We start from the raw sequence: 21671 nt of genomic DNA on the forward strand, positions 1-21671 counted from the left end.
AAAAAAACTAGAAGTCCGAAAAATTGTAAAATTGTAAATTAACATATTTATGTAAAATTATAAAATTGTGTTAAAATATCTATGTTCTTCTTATTGTATTAGTATATCAACATTTAATAACATGAGGATATCTATTATCTAAATATGGAACTTGCATGAAATGATCTCTAAACATGGAATTGATTCATAAAACTTACAATAACCACATGTTACCTCAAAATTCTTTTGATGATATATTTTGAATTGTTTGTGGGTGTCCTTCATCAAGAGTAGAAGTGATGTTGTTAATAGAATGACCTATGCCTTTTTGTACAACCTGAAGAATATATAATAAACAATTTAACAACCAATTAGTAAGAGGTGCTATTTCCTTCCATAGGCTTATTTGTAAGAAGTCTTAAACTAACTTCCTATTTTTTAAGTAAAAGAAAATGGAAGTACAAGATATTATAGACTTTAAGCCCATTAGTATAGTAGGAGACCTTTATAAATTTAGATTAAAGAAGTTTATAAAGCTAGTAATCTTAAAGACCAAAAATGCTTTTGTAGAGAATAGACAAATTCCTAATTCATGCACATGTAATGAAACTAAAGGCTCTACGAAAATGAGCTTGGACATGTAGGAATTTTTGTAGCTATGCTATTGTAGGATTTCTCCAAATCTAACTGATAATAATTTGTAGAGGAAATATACAAAAGTTGTTACACCTACCATGTCTACTTGGCTTCACCTCTCAATATGCCAACTATACATCAATCATAATAGAGCAACCCCCAAAATGATCCATATTGAAAACACTGCCAACTAGAAGTACAAAGATATACATTAACAAATTATCATTGTGAATAAATCCATTATAAAATTAACATTAACAAAATATTGACTACATCTTTAAAAGAATATGAAGTTGTATTAGACTATAAGTTATAAGAGGTACCTTCAAACATGAGTAATGATTAACTGAGTCACTAACATAACCCAATCTGATTGAACTTCATTAATTTCCATTTCACTATATGATTTCTTCCCGCAAAACTGAATTGGAGTGACATATACAATTCACTAAGTTCAATTGACCAAAAAAAAAAAAAAAATGCTATAGTAAAATGACCAACCATATGAATTGAATTGAGTGCAAACCTTTGATGTTAGTTGGTTTGGATTAGCAATGATTTCCTTCATATATCTCATCACGTAATACCCACATTCCACACTACCTGGTTGTCTTGGGCACTATGGGAAAAGTATCAACAATTGCAATAAACACTAGAATGATGTTCTTACTTCTTTAGCATCTTATTGATGATCATATTAATAACCATCCATTTTCTAATTTTGTCATAAATTAAGTGGTGAAGCAATATATTTTAATCTAAACAAATAAGTACTTACAACCACTTTCACCCAAGTTGGCTCCCTCTTTGATGTTTTCTGTTTTTCCGGTGGGTTGATTCTCATTGCCCTACAAAAAGAATTAAAAAGATGTTATATAGACACTATCAATTGTATTAAAATAGGAGAAAATATATACTTACATGTTAACTATGTCCTTAAGATCATCACATGGTTGACAGGCCATTGGATTAAGGTAATATGCAATCATTTTCTTCATCTCCAATGCCACTAACACCCAATGGAAACTAAAGAAAAGAAATGAAAATTGTAATATAGTATCCACAAATTCAAACATCACAAACTAACTTACAAACACCATATTGATATTTAGGATAAAAGGTTACTCTGGGTTGTATGGAATAAGCATATATTCAGCATGCTTTGTATTCTTTAGTCGATCTGCAATAACCCTTGACCTGTTTTCCTTGCTTCCCTCTCCCATTCCAGCTTTTGAGACCAATACTGGATTGACAAAAACATATCGTTCGGCCTGCTATGCATCAATCAACTTTCTATGCAAATGCTTGATTATAACCCACATGACAAGTTATCAACAATCATTATAGGTCATTAGAAAATAACCTTCTATCTCATAATCTTGTGAAAAGTCATTCAAAAATTATAAAATCCCTTACCAAATGTAGTATAAAATACAATTGGATGACACTTCTTTTGATGATATTATCATTTCCATATCTTCTTTCATCATGAAGGTCTTGAAACTCTCACCAAAAACATCATCTGGGAAGTTTATAGGGTATGTTCTTGATGTACTCAGAATGAGGCCAACCAATGTCTCAAAATTTTTCATATCTTGTGGTTTTTCACCCTTGGATTTGACTTCAACTTCATTTACTTTTTGTTTCTTTGCTTTCTTAGATGCTTGTACAATTAAGAACCATGGTACAAATCAAATTAACTAGTTTATATATATATAAAGTCACTATAAACTTTGGTAATTAAATTTACTTACTAAGATGGGAGTACGGATGATGACCAAATTAGTTGGCCACAAAACTTGGTAACCAATTGCAGCCCCAACAGTAGTAGTTTGTCCAGGAATAGGAATGGGAAGGGGTGCACTTGAATCATAAGGAGCATCAACAACTACTAAATAGTTGGGACCACATTCAAGTATAATTGTTCCACCTGCCACTATATTTTCCTTGGTGCCTATGGCTGTAGACCCCCATTTTGGGAACCTCACTTTTGTGCATATTTTGCAGCTCTTTTTGCCAGGTGTCGCAGCTGTGAGCAGCCACGTGTCGACTCCCGTCTGGTTGCTATGGCATCAGATGGTGGAATCAAGGAGCAAATAAGAGGTTGACACGTGTAAAGGAGATTTTGCAGGCGGTTAGGAGGAGCGTATGAGAGAGGGGATATTCTGCAGAAAGTGAGGTTGCTTTTGGGAGGTTGGTTAGGAGATATATTCTAGGAGGGCATATCCGGGAGAGAACAAAAATAAGAGAAAAGGGGATTGGTTGGTGGAAAGGGGCTGCAGAGTGTAGTGGTGCTGGTGGCTGTTGCTGCAAAGATGGTTGGAGGGGCAAATCCGGGAGAGAAAAGAGATATCGCCTAGAAGAGGAAGGCAGCTAGGAAGGGATGCAGGGGGGTGGAGAGTCTGTTAGAGGGGGAGCGTCTCTTGCAAGTGGGCAGGATTTTCATGCTGGTCTGAGAGATTTTTCAGGCAGGGTGAGTGGAGATATTGATTTTTGAGGGGAAGAGGAGAAGATCTTTTGAGCTGAGGAAGGTAGCAGGCTGCTAAGGATTTGGAGAGGGGAGAGCTTTTGTTTGGGTGTTTTTTTTGGGAGAAAGGATTCTGGAGAGGAAGCAGTAAAGCTTCTTTTGTGAGAGAGAACGAGGGAGAGAGAACAGAGAAGGTGGGGGCAAAGAGCGAGAGGGGGAGCTTGGGAGAGTATTCGTTTGGTGTGGAGCAGCAAACTGTGAGGGAGAAGTTGGAAGCTGCAAGAAATGTGAGTTTTTGGAGAGCTTAGAGAGTGATATTTCTTTAGGGCATTGCTTGACAAGCAAGCCGGACAGGAGAAGAAGTTTTCTTAGAGCTTGAGGAGAGCTCAGAGAGAAAACCAGAGGGAACTTGCTGGTGAGAATAGGAGGGGATATCTTTTTCTTTTCTAGAGGTAGCAGAGTGGAGAGGAAACAAGTTTGAAGGTAAGCATCTCGGGAGTAAAAGGACTTCCTCAGGTATGATTGCTATAGGCTTATTGATTGTTTTTGGCTGTTTATCACTCTCATATGTCTCTTGTTGATATTTGAATATTTGTTGATTTGCTTGGGGTGGATAATGGAGGCCACTTATTGCTTGTTGAAATATAATCCTGCCTACATGTTTACCACTGTTAACCTTAGTGTGTTTTGCTCCTATTATGAAAATGCCCATAGTTGCCTTTGAAATGTTGTTTCTCACCTAATCAGAGGGTTCACGGATGACTCATGAAGTGAAACCTCTGAAAATCACCTTTACTCATTTTCTTTTGCGTTCTTTTCAATGGCCTTTTTCTTTGTTGTGACCAATACTTTGCTTCTGGGCCTCGTTCAATGTAATGGTTGTAAAAAAAAGTAGATCTGGGTCTGGCTGTGTACTCATTCAGAGATCAAATATGTTGGGAAGAGACTATGATTGGGTGATGAGATTCTACTATGAGGTTCAAGGGAGGTTCAATCGGTTCAATGATGCCACTCTGAATTTGTTGATATCCTATGTGTGTAGAAGAGATGCTCAGTGGGACTCCTTTGGGTATCAAAACTCTGTTTCTCCCAGATATCAGTGGCATGCTTAAAGGTATATTATCAAGTCCTGGCCTGGTTGTAAGTATATCTATTTCATCTGCTGGATTCTTGCGAAGAAATCTCCCTCTAGTAGTTCTGGGAAATGGGAAGACGTCAATGGGAATGTGTCTGTGGTTTCTGCTCATGAGAATATATTGAGTGATCAGCCTGAGTTGCTGCAGCGACTTGGAAAGGACCTTTCTTTTGTTCCAATACTGATCTATGACCCATTGATAGAAGTCTACTTGGCAGATTTTTGAAGATGGAGAGGCTCGAAAACCATCTATGCATACTGATGTAGGTCCCGTGTCTGAGACAAGAGGTGCAGAAAATACCGATTATGCTGATTTTAATAATAAAAACGGTGGGATTTCTTGGGTCTTTATTGTGATGGTTGCCCTATGTCACTCCCTCATGAGGAAGAAGACACCAAAACAGAATATCTCGGTGAAATGAATTATGGTATCAGCAGGGAATGTCTCAATGTCGTTACTGATGAGTAAACTGACATGGTTGCTGAGAAAGGCGTTTGTTTCGACAAGTCAACAACAGTTGAAATCCTGGAAGCTGTTCATAATCCCTGTCCCGTGGCATTTGAATACCCAAGGCACCTGTCACTAAGCCAACCTCATGACTCCCCATCCGTAGTCCTACAGCCGCAAGTGTTGTTCCATTCTTGCATGGTCACTCACCAAAGTTTCCCTCTCCATTGAATCCAAATATCCTCACACCAATCAAGCCCACCCACTAATCCAATCCATCTTTCATCCATCCCACTCTCTACCCTACACGCATGGCAAACCCATTTTTTTCTTAATATCCATCTAAACCCATCTCTCACTCATGTTCGTGTCTTACCCACGTTCCAGCTCACTACATTTCTTCATACCCATTGCCTATAGCCATACCCATATTTCATAATCTCCCATGCATGTTCATTTCTTGAAAACCCATTAAACCCTCTGAACCCATATTTGTTTGGCCATGTATGGCCATACAAGACGTTTCCACCAAGCTCATTATCCCTGGATATTCATATCCGTTTCCTGTAGTTGGGCACTTGTCCCAATTCACGTGACTTCAATGGAGGCTGTGTTGATGGAAGATGTCATTGCTTTCTTGGATTTCATGGTCATGATTGCAGTGTATACGAATGGATGCTTGGGCATGATAACTGCCTATAGAAGGTCTAAGCCATATGCAGATCCTGATGCAAAGAAGATTGATGATCAGGGTGATGAGGAAGTGCCCAACAAGATGCCGAGGAATCCAAGAAGCTGCTACCATACCCATGTCACCATGCCTTACAAATCCACTCCGTTTCTCCACCACCTTTATGGATTCTACACCATCACCTATCTATACTCAAACCGTTGCCCCATTTCTCTCACTAAATCCCGCCACCCAGTCCACTCATTGATTGAGGAGACCATACCCATATGCATGATCGTTTTAACGCATGCATGACCTTCTTGAAAGACACGAAGATGTTTGGCGCGCCTAGAGCTTGACTGGCCACATGTGATGAGATTCTTCTTTGCTGCCTTCGTCACGATGAAGCTGTGAGCATGATGAGAAACCTCTTTGATCAGCGCGAATTAGTTAGATATGATGACGAGTGTAGTCTATCACACAGAGCAACTTGTTATTCTAGTTTGTACAAATCGTAACATCAATATGGGAAGGTATTTATGTGAAAGGAAGCTGCAGGTTGTGAAATATTAACATTGGTCCAAATGTAAGTGATCCTGGCTATTTAGATTTGGTAAGAATCCGCTTGCTTCAAAAGATACAGGTGAGGGAATGTGCTGAGTTACTTGGGATAAGTCTATCATTTAGAGTCCCATTTGAGATTGTGGGTGATGTCATGCTTATGCAACTCTCCTGCATTCAGCAAAGAGACAAATCAATTGTGGAAACTCCAAGGTAGACGTCACGTGGCGCATTGATAGATATTTGTGGAGTTTTTCAACTAGTTCAAAGGTGTCATTGCATGAAGAATAACTGTAGCCAAGGAAAGGGCTGATCTGGACGTTCTCTATATCAGAGCATCAAAATGGGAATATCAAGGTGCCGCTAACACACTCATCACTATCATGTTTGCACAATCAAAAGAGGATGGAGTCGACCTAATCGAACACGGACAGACCCAGACTGAAGACTTGCTGAGAACAGAGGCTCAGGCTTTGGGGTTAAGGTAATTTCAATATGCCTAGGGATTCTCATTTGTGCCACTCAGACTCAAAATAACCTCTGTAAGAAAGGAAGAGGGATGAGAAAGCTGGCTACAGAGATTCAAAGGAGAGTCACTACGATTCAAGCTTCTTGGATAACATGCTGTTCAGAGAGTTTGCCATAGAGTTTTGAGTTTTTGTTGTGAAAAGATGGATGAGAATATGTCGGTTGGTTGTGAGTAAGAATTTCTATGCTCGGCATGCCAAGTCAGTAATAGTTGAAGATGGGATCTAAAGGGCAAGCAAGGCTCATAGCATCGTGGCCTGATTCAGTGACTATTCTGGCATCCAGTCAAACCTTCAGGGCATGTATCGCATGGTCACCTTCAGGCATACTACTTTGCCCATGTGTCCTTCTCACTTCCTCCTTTCATCTATTTTAAAAAAATAATTTCCCACACTCTCATTCCTCAAAAATAATTTTTCAATTTCCATTTTGTAAATAACTCTTCAAATTTTGATTTTCAGATAAATTTCAACTCTCCTCCTTCATCCTTAGAACCCCTTTGGTTCCAAAGTCTCTTTTTCCAATAAATCTTTGTTGCCATATTTCCTTTCGGCATACAATTTTCACAATTCTTTTGTTTTTTAAAATGTTTTAAAATAAGCTAAAATCAAATTCCATAATTCTAAGTGATAGAGTTTGCGGAATTGATTTATGCAAAAATGAATCGGGCTTTGATGGAGGCCCCACATATTTGACTTCATGATTGATTGACTGATTGATAGATTTATTTGCCATGCTTGATTGGTTTACTCTATTCCTTGATATGCGCTTAATTATATCTGTTCATTGTTCACTAATCATGTTTCATGATAGCGCGTTCGTGATTGCCGCCCAGGTGCGCATCTATTCATATTTCGCCTATTCTTTATACATGCTTTACTTCTCATATTGTGCATGATCAATTTGAGTATTCATCAATTTTCTCATTGATTGCCATGTTAGCTTCATTCTATTAGTAGAGACCCGACTTTAGGGACTTAGAGGGGTGCTACGGTTTTTACCGTACCTTCCCGATAAGTAACCTGACCCCCGAACCCGATCCGGTTTTTCACAGACCGCCTTTTCCAAAATAAGGAGTCACACTTAGGGTTTTTCTTTCTTATTTTGTTTACCCTTTAAAAATAAAACAAAAATAAGTGGCGACTCCAAGTCATTTTTCTTAATCAAATAAAATCAATTTTTCAAATAAAAATCGAGCTCGCCATCGAGTGGGAAACGCATTGAGCCGAAAATGCGGGGTCCACAATGGCCAGCTCACATTTTCTAACCTACAAAACTCAATTCACAATAATCACTTCAATATTAGTGGGTTTATACAAAACTAACATAAATGCATTATCATCATCAATCACCTTATAGCTCCTATTACAATGATAAATGCAATTTCATTTACATTCAATTGCAACAAACTTGCATGATAACATTTCAGTCCATTGCATATAACTCAACCCATAATTTAGACATATCCTATTATATGTTGCCACATCAAAGAAGACCATATATGTTGCCACCAACATTTGAAGTCAATTCAAACAACAAAATTAAATTAAATTATTTCTCGTATTAGAGGAAACTTTGTCATCAAATTAGCTTAATTGAATAAATACCTTCTTCTGTGGTTCTATTGCTTCTGGTGGGGTCACATCTTCAACTTTACGGATTGCCTTATCCACTGCTTCTGGTAGGAGAAGTTGTTTTTGCTTCATGTTTGAACTACTAACATCAGATTGGGGAGTAACAACTCCTACTTGAGTCAGTTTTGCTAGCACTTCTGCCTGAAATATTCTTTGTTCTTCTTTAGATGCTGCTATGAAATCCCTGACAGCACGATCTACAGCACTATTGAAATATTGGCGAGGTGTGTAGTGCTTCCCTTTGGCCCTAACTCGACCACTATACTCAGGAGTACCCAATGCTTCCACAAGTATATCATTACTTCCACTAACACTTCTACCATTCTCTTGAGACACTTTCAATAGCTTGTCCTTAAAAAATATTAATTATAAAGTTAAATTGCAAATTTGTTATTGTAAATAACTTATTATAAATATATGTAATTAAAATTGAAAAATATTCACTTACTATTTTCTCAATTACTGGTATGGCCACTTCATCAAAGGTGTCGTCCTTTTTTTCCCTTGCTTTCTTCCATAATATGCTTCGATCAATAGTTTCAGTTGATCCACTTGCAACCATCTTTCAAAATAGGACAATGTATAATATAATTATCATATAACCCTATTATGTATTATGCATAAAATAAATAAAAAACAATTAATAGGCTTATACTTACCATCTCTTCCTCAAGACCGGCATATCCTTTCCTACTTAGATGGTGATTATAAATGTTTCTCTTTCTTCTTTCTTTTTGAATTTCTCGATATTCCTATAAATTAAAATTTTATAATTAATGAATGTGAATAAGAGGTATGTAAAGAGTCTTAATTATACCTTAAAGTTGTCAGACAATCTATCTTTGACAAATATTGTCCAATCTTCATCCTCAATAAAAGTATATTGAATTGGTGGTCTTTTGAGGAGCTCCGGTTGGTCTTCGAAAGGAAGAATGTACTTCACTGTTAGCAAGTTCTTAAAGGACCAAAAGCATTTTCCCATTGTTACCATACAATTCCTCCTGCTTTTATGATTTAATGAAAAAGCAGTTTGCACATTAATACCAAACTTTAGTAATTTCAAGAGGTTAAGAATGATAGACATTTTGCATCAAAGTGATTTAAATAAGAAATGGTTACCTCAATGTTGTCCCATAACTTATCCTTCAACTGTTTAGGTACAACATGCCAATTTTTATATCTTATTGGCACCATAGTGCGTGCTAACACGCCTAAGTAGCTTGTTAGATGAACTGCTGATTCTCCTATGAAAATGCCATCAAGATTGTACTTAACCGGCAACTTAACCCCCTTGCTTCTGTTTTTTATAATCATATGCTTCTGTGTCATCCCTCTGTACTTCCTTTTTATGGGTTTTTCTCCTTTCTTTGTCTCCATTCTTGTAACAAAAAAAAAATAAAAAATGATAAAGATTAGTTAAAATTATATTGCATATAACCTAGTCAAAGAATAATTGTAAAACATAACTTTTCAAAGAAACAAATCCATAATCATTGTACAATGAAATGCAATAGATCATGAATTCAATAGATCTTTTTAGAATTGTTCATCATATAACAAGGATAACACTTCATTTAAACTTTTTTTTGTCCCGTTTTGTTTAACATTTCATTTATTTTAAGCAACCCAAGGGCCTTTGTATAAGAAAGCTAAATTTGCAGTAGGAATTTCCTATAAGAATCAACATGGAAGGAGCACGTGGTTTCAACAAGTTCATCAAGTCCATAAGAACTTATGAAAGCTTTTGGACTATCGGTTTGCGTTACATTAAGTTTGGAAAACACAACATGCATATTGATAATAAAAAATTTCATAATTTTTTTACTCACAAACATAACTAATTTAGTATCTTCCATGCACAATTTAGGGAAAAGGTTTTAGTAAATATGTTATTGGGAGATGTTAAAGAATGGTCAATATTTTGTGCAAAAAAATAAAGAAAGGATAAAAATTACCTATTTTGTGGCTGTTGCAACCCATTCCATGGCCTTTATTCATACATTAGCATTAAAATACAGCTACATAGAGGATTTGTTCTCAATCCAAATCCCCTCACAATCGCCTCGCATACATGTTGCATCTGAGTCATCCATTACATCAAGCGCTTCAATTTGTGGCAATGCCCCTATAAAGGGATGGTGTTTAATCGAATTGTCAACAAAGTCTTCACCTCCTTCCATATCCAAGAAATCTTTTTGAGGAGTTGACAAAACAACTGACCATCTTGGATCAAGTTGGTCTTGCACATAAAATACTTGCTTAGCTTGGGATGCCAAAATGAAAGGATCTGATTTATGAGCAATTTTGCTAAAGTCAACTAATGTAAAGCCAAGATCATCAACTTTTATGCCATTTTTATTATCAACCCTATCACACTTGAAAACTGGTATCCTAAACATGGTATAATCAAGGTCCCAGATCTCGGTAATAATGCCATAGAAACAAAGCTCACCAAACACTGGATTTTGATCATTTGCACTTGCGATTTGCATTGTTGAAGCTACAATACTAACTCCACTATTTTGGGTAGTTCGTAAGTCATCTCGTTCCTTGGTATGGTATCGACACCCATTAATGACATATCCATGATATTTAGAGACATAATAGCTAGGACCATGAGCTATCCACTTAAGGGTTTCAGATATAGGTTCATTATTACCAATTGCAGCTTCAATATGTAATTATAAATAATAGTTATTATGTATGTTAAACATTAGTAAAAAGAATACTTCACATTTTAACACCATTCCAATACCTTTTTTCTCAACCAATAAGTAAAAGTCCGCAGGTGTTCATCCTGGAGCCACTTTTGTCTTTTTGATTGACGAGGATTTTTCAATTTCAACCATTCCATGTGCTCTCTATGTAATTATTTATAAGAAATTCAAAGTTAATGTCTTAAAGTTATTTTAAGTATCAGACACAAATATTAAGTGTTAGTGGTTCTTACTCAATATAAGGTTGAACAATAGTTGTATTCTTTAAAACATAATGATGTGCATGTAACCACAAATTGGAATCAATTGTCACAACTTGACCTCCAAGTATTGGTGCCCCAACTTTTTGGTCAATGTTTGCACTAATAGGAATCCCAATCGCATCCACATTTGACAAATACTCTATACAAAATTCAACAGCTTTCTCTGCAATATAGCATTTAGCGATACAACCTTCGGGCCGATTACGGTTTCGTACATACCCTTTCAAAACTTTCATGAATCTTTCAAATGGGTACATCCACCTTAGGTAAACTGGTCCACAAAGTCTCACCTCCCTTACAAGATGTACAGTAAAATGAAGCATGATATCAAAGAAGGAAGGTGGAAAGTACTTCTCAAGCAAGCATAATGTCACCACCAAATCATTTTGTAACTTATCCAGTGCAGACACATCAACCACTTTGCTACATAGAGCATTGAAAAAAAACTCAATCTACAAATAGCATGCCTTACATGCTTTGGAAAAAGGGATCGTAATGACATTGGCAATAACTGTTGCATTAATGTATGATAGTCATGCGATTTAAGACCATAAAGCTTCAAGTCTTCCATTGACACAAGGTTTCTCATGTTAGAGCAATAACCTTCAGGAACCTTTAATTGTGATAAAGTTTGGCAAAAAACCTTTTTCTCCACTTTAGATAACGTATAACATGCAGGTGGGAGATAAGTTCGATTTGATTCAAACCTTGGCCCTAATTCACACCTTAAGCCCATCTCTAGCAAGTCTAGGCGAGAATTAAGTCCATCTTTCGTCTTACCTGGAATGTTGAGTAAGGTACCAATGATGCTTTCACAAACATTCTTCTCTATGTGCATTACATCCAAGCTATGACGAACATGTAGGTATTTCCAATACTCAAGATCAAAGAATATGGACTTTTTTTTCCAACAATTTGTAGTATTGACATTCAACTTGCCTCGGGAGTTTTTATTTTTTCCCCATGAATTAGAAATGACATCAATTTTCCTTAGGATTTCCTTTCCACTCAATGGTTGCGGAGGTGAGCTAAACTCTTGTTTACCATTAAATGCCTTCTTTTGTTTCCTAAAAGAATGGTTGCAAGGAAGAAATCTTCTGTGACCTGTATATGAGTTCTTTTTCCCATGCTTCAATATGTGAGAGAATGTATCTTGCCCACATATGGGACATGCAAAATATCCTTTAACTACACAACCAGATAAGTTTCCATATGCAGGAAAATCATTGATTGTCCATAGTAGAACAACTCTTAATGTAAAGACCTTTTGCTGATGCACATCATAACATTCAACCCCTACATTCCACAACATTTTTAAGTCATCCAATAATGGTGCTAAATAAACATCAATGTCATTTCCAGGTTGTCGTGGACCTGATATTAATAAAGATAGCATCATAAACTTCCTTTTCATGCACAACCAAGGAGGAAGGTTGTAAATGACCATTATAATAGGCCAACAACTATGTCTACTGCTCATTGAACTATGAGGATTTATACCATCTGCTGAAATGGCAAGTCTAAGGTTTCTAGGTTCTGAAGCAAAATCAGGCCATCTGTGATCAACTAGCTTCCATGATGGGGAGTCAGATGGATGACGTATTTTACCATCAAATTCTCTTTCTTGAGCATGCCATATGAGGTCTTTTGCAATTTTTGGGGACTGAAACAATCTTCTAAATCTTGGAATAGGAGGAAAATACCACATTACTTTTGCAGGGACTCCCTTCCTCTTTTTAGTACCTGTTCCATCTAACTTCCACCTTGAAGTTCCACAAGTAGGACAAGAAGTTGCATCATTCAACTCATTTCTATACAATATGCAATCATTGGGACATGCATGTATTTTCTCATATTCCATTCCCAATGTATTCAATGTTTTTTTTGCTTCATACATAGATAGAGGCAACTCATTATTTAGAGGCAACATATCTCCAAGAATACTTAAAAGCTCTGAAAAGCTTTTATCAGACCATCCATATCGTGCTTTTAGGTTGTATAATTTGACCAATGCAGATAACTTTGTAAAGTTTCTACAACCAGGATATAAAGGTTTTTGAGCATCTTCAAGTAATGTTTCAAACAATTTTGGGTCATTCTTACGATCATCATATGCAACTTGAACTGTTTCTATTGTACTATCCACATCGTTAAATTCAACTGTATGATGCCATTCTGCCCTACTAGTTGGTGGTCCACTTGGAGCAGCGTCTCCATGCCAATACCATGTATGGTAACTCTAATCAATTCCATAGAAGAATAAATGTTCTCTAATTTTTTGAGGAGTGTGGAATATCGTATTACCACACTGAAGGCATGGACATTTCATGGAGTTTTTATATGTGGAATATTGTAATGCAAATGCGATAAAGCTTTCTACCCCATCTGCATAATCCTTTGATCTCCTATCCTTTGACATCCAAGAACGATCCATTTGATGTACAAGAGATAAACACAACTCCTAGATACCACCAACAACTAAAGTTATTAATAAAATCCTATTAACAGGCTTAAAATATATAATCTACCAAATTAAAATTTCCCACATTGTCACAAAACTTAGACCAATCCAAAAAACGACAATGTGCAAGTCATCTAACAATAAGCAATATGACAAGAAACATAATTAGTATATTAGGTTATTCAATATTAGCATAAAAAATGGATCTTAGTTCATTCATGATGTTTGCTTTATTCATGAATAGGAATGAAAAGCAAGATCTAACTTTTAGTCTTCTCTTATATTATTGAATACACTAAGTTTGAAAATTTTAAAAACACATAACCACATGAGACAATGATACCATGAACTAAAACAATTAACGAATGGAACTAAGATTCGAATGAATAGAAGCAAGTGATTTATACATGATTTAGGCATTCTAACATCTCCAACATCCTTAATTAGGTGGTGGTTCCTATCCCATATAGGAATACATAATCCCTGTGTCAATTGCCAATATACTTAAATTCATTTTAAAGAAATTTCGGCAACATTTCCCTATAGTTCTCCAAGTACACAAAATGGATAAGGCACAATATGTGACCTTGTCCAAATATGCACCCAAAGAACAAGAAGAAAGACTACCAAATTTTCTAAAAATTGAATTAAGAACAAGCAATTAACTTCATAGATATCATGTTTTCCTATACTGTCCAACTGGACAATTCAAACATCATTTGCAGAGAAAAGATCTTTATCACATGGAAGACAAATTTAGTAGTTGTCAACTTGAAACTGGCTTAAATATACCCACATTTCACATTTTGACAACTTATTGTCTTAGTATGTAATAAGAGAAACTTCTGTCTCACAATGATACTTGAATGGGAATTCTAAGGTTTCATGCATGCATAGTTGATTAAAACTAAAACATAAATACTTATTAAAATATTACATCTAGTTATGTATTATAAATTATTCATATCAATTGCAATGGTGAGAATAGGAAAATATTGTTTGTAAGCATCACATTTTAGGCCTAAGTTCACAAACTTTGCTAAATCCATTAAAGACCCACTACATAAAGTTCATGTTAAAATTGGTTCATCTCCAACCCCCAAAATGATTTATCAAAGTTACTCATTTTTTAGAGTCTTGATTAATTAGATAATCAATATAGATACATATAATTTGTATTAATATAATATCATGATATTTTTTTCATTTTGTTATTAGGCTTAGACTTGGGTAGATTTCCCAAGTAAGGCTAAAGTAGAGCTAAGCTGCACCTTGACATGTGTTCTACTTATGTTGGGGGTGACCATTCTAGTTTGGTGGAACATCCATGAATGTTATCGGTGGAACATCCATGAATGTTATCTTCTTGATTTGGAGTAAGAACTTCATTTTCTCAATCGAAATTGGCTGGAGCTTGCTGGTTCAGTTAGAGACAGATTTGGTAATGAAACTTGAGTGTGGGCATCGGGTGAGGAAAAGGCTTTATTACATTTATCTCTTTTTTTTAATTGAAAAATGTGAGTAATTATAAAATGAACAGAAAATGTCGCTTTTAAAAGCACCAAGGTTGAGGTTCTCCTACAATGGCACTTAAAAAAGCGTCATTATTTGAAATGCATTGTACAATGACGCTTTTAAAAGCGCCAAGGTTGAGGTTCTCCTACAATGACACTTAAAAAAGCGTCATTATTTGAAATTCATTGTACAATGACGCTTAAAAAAGTGCCATTATTTAAAAACGTCATTATTTCTCCCATTAAAGCGCCAAGATAATGCAAGCGTCATTAATACCCATTTTTGAGAATAAATAATAGCACTTTATATAAGCGTCAAGAAAAAAAGCGTCATAAATTACATTTTTTGTAGTAGTGACAAGAACTTGATGGTCGCGGCATTGTCGGCGACGCACGTGGCGGAAAGTCGACAGCCTGGACTAACTTTGAGAACCTTCGGCGATGCCTCTCTCACCTCCGCTTTCTCCGTCATAGTCTTCCTGAGGTGAAGAAGAAGAGCACATGGCTGAAAGGCCCAAAGAGAATGAGAATGGATTTGGGTTTTAGTAAGTTGGACCCAAAAGAGAAGCCCAAGTTTGTGAAGGCTTTAATTGCCTTGGGCTTGCCCATTGATATCTTTGGACCTGAGCTTGAATTGGGGCACTAGGCCCAACTTGGTGATGGATTATTGTATTAGGTTTGCCCAATGAAGACATTGGACTTGGGCTTGAGTTGGAGCCCAAGCCCAGTTCGTGTGGATGATAGGCTCCATGCCAATCCTTCAAATCATTATCCCATATTTATTATTTATTCAAAGTCCAATCTATAAAAAAAGGTCACATGTTTTAATTTAATTCTTCGAATACTCTTTTAAATCTCATATTTATCAATTAGAACTACTACCCTATATTCTCCTATCTATCTATGTCAATCCTTCAAAAATCCTAAGATTTAATTTAATTCTTGTTTAAATCATATTTTCATAAATCAAATCATTATCCCGTATTTATTATTTATTCAAAGTCCAATCTATAAAAAGGGTCACATGTTTTAATTTAATTCTTTGAATACTCTTTTAAATCTCATATTTATCAATTAGAACTACTACCCTATATTCTCCTATCCATCTATGTCAATCCTTCAAAAATCCAAAGTTTTAATTTAATTCTTGTTTAAATCATATTCTCATAAGTCAAATCATTATCCTGTATTTATTATTTATTCAAAGTCCAATCTATAGAAAAAAGGTCACATGTTTTAATCTAATTCTTCGAATACTCTTTTAAATCTCATATTTATCAACTAGAATTATTATCCTATATTCTCCTATCTATCTATGCCTATTCTTCAAAAACCTCACACTTTAATTTAATTCTTCAAGTACTTGTTTAAATCTTAATCTCATAAATCGAATCATCATCCCGTATTATTAGTTGTTCAAAGTCTAATCCATTAAGAAAATCCCATGCCATAATTTAATTCTTCAAATACTCGTTTAAATCTTATGTCCATCAATGGGAATTATTATCTTATACATTCATTTATTATCTAGCCTAACCCTTCAAAAATCCCATGTTTTTTAATTTACTTCTTCAAATACTTGTTTAAATCATATTTTCATAAATCGAATTATTATCCCATGTTTATTTAGTTATTCAAAGTCTAATCCCTCAAAAATCCCCTGTCTTAATTTAGTTTCTCAGTAATTCGTTGGAATCTTGTTTTCATCAATTATGATTATTATCTCATATTCGTCTATTTATTTAAAAACTAGTTCTTCAAAAATCTCATGTCTTAATTTAATTTTTCAATCCTAAAAATTCTGCAATTCATCTAAATTTTATCCTCACTCATTAGAATCGTTATTCCATATCTATTCAAAGTCCAATCTTTTGAAAACCCCCTGTCTTAATTCAACTTTTGATCCCAGAAATGCCATTATTCGTCAAAATTTTATTCTTGTTAATTAGGATTCTTGTTCCGCATCTATTTATTTATATAAGGTCCAATTCTTGAAAAATCTAATTTCTGAATTAAAACTTCAATCCCAAAAATTCTACTACCCATCTTTATTCGCCTAAATATTATTCTCGTTAATTAGTATTATAATCTCATACCTACCCATTTATTCAAAGCCTAATCCTTTAAAAATCCAATGCCTTAATTCAAATTTTCAATTAGAAAACTTCCACTATTTTATTCGTTCAAACATTATTTTTGTTAATAAATATCATTATTCCATATTTGTTTATTTATTTATTTCAATCATTAAAATTCAACTCTTCAAAACCGGATTTCCAAATTTAACCTTTAGACTAAAAAACAAAAAAATTCCACCATTCACTTTTATTAATTTAAATATCATCTTTGTTATCGTTATCATAAATTCCACGTTTACTTATTTCTTTCTTCTAAAAATTCCAATAATTAGAGTTTAATTATTCAGAGGTCCGACTTTCAAACTTAATTCTCAAAATCCCACTATTCACTATTCATCCGTCCAAATATCGTTTTGATTAATTAGTAACATTACTCCATACTTACCCATTTGTTTCTCTTAAAAATCTCAATCATTAAAGTCTAATTCTTCAAATTCCGATTTTTAAATTTAGCTATTTGAAATTCCAATTGTCCTATCTCCGAACTTAATTTTCAGTTTCCCATGCTCCAATTCCCGTATTTATCCCGCTACTTATTATTATCATTATCACTATCATCTTATTCATTATTTCTATAAATCCTACCTTCGAATGATTTCCAAGACCTCTAATTTTTATACATCAACTTTCATAATTTCTACTTCTCAAATAACTTACGATTCTGATCCCTTTCAAAATTTAACTCCCATAATCCCAATTTTTGTAACTTAGTTTTTCTTAAAAATCCCGAACTTTCAAATAATTCTTCAAAATCCCAATTTTATTTCAAATTTAATTTCTAAAAGTTCTCATTCTTACATCTAATTCCTAAGAATCCAATTTTCAAATAATCTCTAAGATTCCGATTCTCAAATGAATTTCAAAAACCCAGTTTTCCTTCGAACAATTTTAATCCCTGTTTAGTGATGCATGTGATATGTTTTGTGCTCTATATGGTGTACTAACCCTCTCTATTGATAGCGCATGGTGACTCGTTGCCCAGGTATGTACCCATTTTCCCTCTAATCGTTGTCTATGCATGTCTCGATTTTTATGTGTGCATGATCATTCAGAATATTCATTGATTTACTTATCAATTGCCACGTTAGCTTCATTTTATTAGTAGAGCCCCACTTTAGGGACTTAGAGGGGTGCTATGGTCTTCACCGTACCTTCCCGATAAGTAACCTGACCCCTAGCCCGATCCGGTTTTTTATAGATCACCTTTTCCAAAATAAGGAGTCGCACTTAGGGTTTTCTTTCTTATTTTGTTTACCCTTTTTTTAAAAATAAAACAAAAATAAGTGGTGACTCCAAGTCATTTTCTTAATCAATTAAATTCTTTTGTTCAAATTAAAATCGAGCTCGCCATCGAGTGGGAAACGCATGAGCCGAAATGTGGGGTCCACACTTGTACATCCCATAAAATGACATTATGCTTTTATCTAGAAGTATTTGATTTTAATGTCAATAATTTAAAACCATCCTTAATAATTAATAATAAAATAATATATAATTATAAAAAAAATAAATTTTTTAAATTAAAATCATTTATTTTGTTTTTAACTTTTACTTTATATATAAAAGAAATAAAAAAAATTGAATTTGGTTTGTATTGATTATACAAAATATAAAAATAGATTTATCATGTACAACCATAACATTGTTAGTCTTCTTATGAAAGCCTAAAAATAAATCCAAATTCTAAATGCATAAGATTAAAAGAAAAAAAACAAAAAAACAAAAAAAAAGCATGAAAACATTTGAGAACCATAGTATAAGTCTTCATCATACAAAAACATAAAATTTAATCCTAATTGTAAATGTATAAGATAAAAAAAATAAAAATCATACTTTTTTAATAATATTATATTTTACTTTTAATATGTATATGAATTTATAATATAATAATTAACATTTTAATAATAATTTTCTTCGATTCTTCTTCTTTTTTCTTTTTGTTAATTTTCTTCTTAATATTTTTTAGAGATATACAAAGGCTATGGATCACTTCAAAGAAAATATATATTTTCATAAATTATATTAGTAATTATTATAATTCTAAATATAATCTATTATAACATTTTTTTCTTTTTAAAACACCATATATTTATAAGACCAAAAGAGATTGGTTTCTTTATATTTATCTTATTTAAAATATAAAATATTTAATCAAGTATTTTTTAAGTAATCTTGAAATTTTTTTAAAAGAATAAAATCTCAAAATAAAAACTTGTCCTAAAACTTGTTGTTTTATACTTGGAAACTTTAAACCAATTATCAAAGTTTTAAATAATTAATCTTTTATAACATTTTTACTTCTTATATAAAACACTAGATATCTATAAAACTAGAAGAAATTGATTTCTTTATATTTATCTTATTTAAAATTAAATAATATTTAATTAAGCATTTATGAAGTAATCTTCAAAATTTTGAAAATAATAAAAATTAAAAATAAAAAACTATCCCAAAATTTTTTACTTCAGAATTGGAAAATATTTAAAGAATTGGTAAGTAATATTGTAAAATATTAAATGGAAACAAAAATAAAAAAAGAAATCAAAATAAAAAGTTTTCCTAAACTCTCCACAAAAATCCTCTATTCTGTTTCTCCTTAAATAGCATCTCCATTATTTCAAGCCCATCACCATATTCATTGTCCATCACCACAGACTGCCATCAACTACTGTTGTTGAGCATGGACTACTGTTGTTGCTGACCATGGACTGTTATGGAATACTACTATTGCTGATTGTGGACTGTTGTTGTTGCTGACCTTGGACTGCTTCTATTGATCGCTTGTTATCGTGGTCCCATGGTGCTTTACAACATTGCAAAAAAAGCAAATCAGGTATGTTATCACCACTTTATATTTTTATTTTATTTATTTTTAGAATTTCTTGCTTATTAATTAATTAGATACAGAAAAATATTCTATGAGCTTTTGATTTTTACCTTTTCTTGAATAAATACTTTGTTGTGTTTTGAGTTATGTAATAGGAGTTGTTTGTGGCCTATTATTAATGAATTCATCAATGCTGTTATCAACTTACCACCAATTATTCAGCCCTAACCAATATTTAAGAGAGTGAGATCTTGATTATACATCATAATATCTATCATTAAAGTTGTTACATACACACAAATTTATATATTATTCTTTTAAGGGAATTCAATTAGCGAAAATGAAATAAAGAAAATTAAATTAATATCATGTGTGAAATATTTTTTTTTTATATGGTTATAGATGAAATGAAAAATATAAAGTTTTGTTATTTTATTATTGTAGTTATAGTTCAATATATAAGCTCATAGAAAAATATTCTATGAGCTTTTGATTTTACCTTTTCTTGAACGAATACTTTGTTGTGTTTTGAGTTATGTAATAAAAGTTGTTTGTGGCCTATTATAAAAGAATTCATAAATGCTGTTATCAACTTACCACCAATTATTCAACCCTAACCAATATTTAAGAGAGTGAGATCTTGATTATACATCATAATATCTATCATTAAAGTTGTTACATACACACAAATTTATATATTATTCTTTTAAGGGAATTCAATTAGCGAAAATGAAATAAAGAAAATTAAATTAATATCATTTGTGTGATATATTTTTTTTATATGGTTATAGATGAAATGAAAAATATAAAGTTTTGTTATTTTATTATTGTAGTTACAGTTCAATATATAAGTATATTTAGAAACCCACTTTATAAGTTATTTAAAACATTAAACCAATTTTCCATTAGAATTGGTAATAAGCGTAAAGAATGAATAAAGTAAAAAGTGTAAATAAGGAATAGGGTTGTTCGAAATATGCATATAAAAACATTAGTAGGTCAAAATATATGACCAACCATGACTAGCTATCCTTTTATGTAAGTTAATTTATTTATCTTGGATATTGAGCCAATTGTCAAGGAAAATATAAAATATTTATATTTAGTTATAAAGTAGTAAATAATGAAATTCATATTTTAAGATTGGAGTAAAATGAAATTTGTATCATTTTTACCTCAACTATATTGTTTTGATATTTATATTAAATATTGACACTAATTTTGAAAATTGTGGATTTGAGAAAAAAAACTTCACTTTTTCAAAGAGGTTATTTGTATCAAATTACAATAAAAAACTATTTAATTATTATTTATAGGCATAAAAAAAAATATTTATTGAATAAAAATTAATTTATCACCAGCTTGTTTGGCATTTTAATGCTCCTATAATTTGGGCTTGACAAAAATTTACCTTTTATTCCTTGTTTTATATATACGTTTTTTTATTTATGTATTGATTTTTATGAGAAAATAATTCATAGACATATTTCCTACTTATAAATTCAAGATATATAACATAGATTCATAGTATAGTTTAGACATTTCAAAAGTTAAGATTGGGGTAAAATAAAGTTTTGTATCATTTGTACCTCAACTATATTATTTTGACATTTATATTAAATATTGACACTAATTTTGAAAATTATAGATTTGAGGAAAAAACTTCACTTTTTCAAATAGGTTATTTGTATCA

At 33.1% G+C, this 21671-nt stretch overlaps 2 protein-coding genes across 4 annotated transcripts; both read right to left on the reverse strand.

Moving 5' to 3' along the window:
* Nucleotides 1-280: 280 nt before the first annotated feature.
* On the reverse strand, nucleotides 281-1925 carry LOC132253422 (uncharacterized). Of its 3 annotated transcripts, XR_009465268.1 has the most exons (7): nucleotides 1741-1925; nucleotides 1537-1641; nucleotides 1394-1463; nucleotides 1142-1234; nucleotides 939-1036; nucleotides 713-805; nucleotides 281-316 (listed from the first exon to the last, which is right to left on the reverse strand). XR_009465268.1 is itself a non-coding variant. In XM_059735385.1 (6 exons), the coding sequence occupies exons 1-5, from the start codon at nucleotides 1836-1838 to the stop codon at nucleotides 758-760; spliced, it is 414 nt and encodes a 137-aa protein (XP_059591368.1). In that variant the 5' UTR covers nucleotides 1839-1917; the 3' UTR covers nucleotides 281-316; nucleotides 713-757. The 3 variants fall into 3 exon arrangements, 2 of the variants coding, with proteins under 2 accessions (XP_059591368.1, XP_059591369.1); XM_059735385.1 differs by lacking the exon at nucleotides 939-1036 and having other exon boundaries at nucleotides 1741-1917; XM_059735386.1 differs by lacking the exons at nucleotides 939-1036; nucleotides 1142-1234 and having other exon boundaries at nucleotides 1741-1916.
* Nucleotides 1926-5965: 4040 nt separating this feature from the next.
* On the reverse strand, nucleotides 5966-9077 carry LOC104877689 (uncharacterized). The gene is made up of 6 exons (XM_059735128.1): nucleotides 8876-9077; nucleotides 8718-8810; nucleotides 8507-8620; nucleotides 8032-8409; nucleotides 7651-7692; nucleotides 5966-6067 (listed from the first exon to the last, which is right to left on the reverse strand). Exons 1-6 carry the CDS (start codon nucleotides 9047-9049, stop codon nucleotides 5966-5968), a joined length of 903 nt encoding a protein of 300 aa, XP_059591111.1. The 5' UTR covers nucleotides 9050-9077.
* Between the last annotated feature and the right edge of the window lie 12594 nt (nucleotides 9078-21671).

This window comes from Vitis vinifera, chromosome 19 (assembly GCF_030704535.1).
Source record: "Vitis vinifera cultivar Pinot Noir 40024 chromosome 19, ASM3070453v1".
NCBI lineage: Eukaryota > Viridiplantae > Streptophyta > Magnoliopsida > Vitales > Vitaceae > Vitis > Vitis vinifera.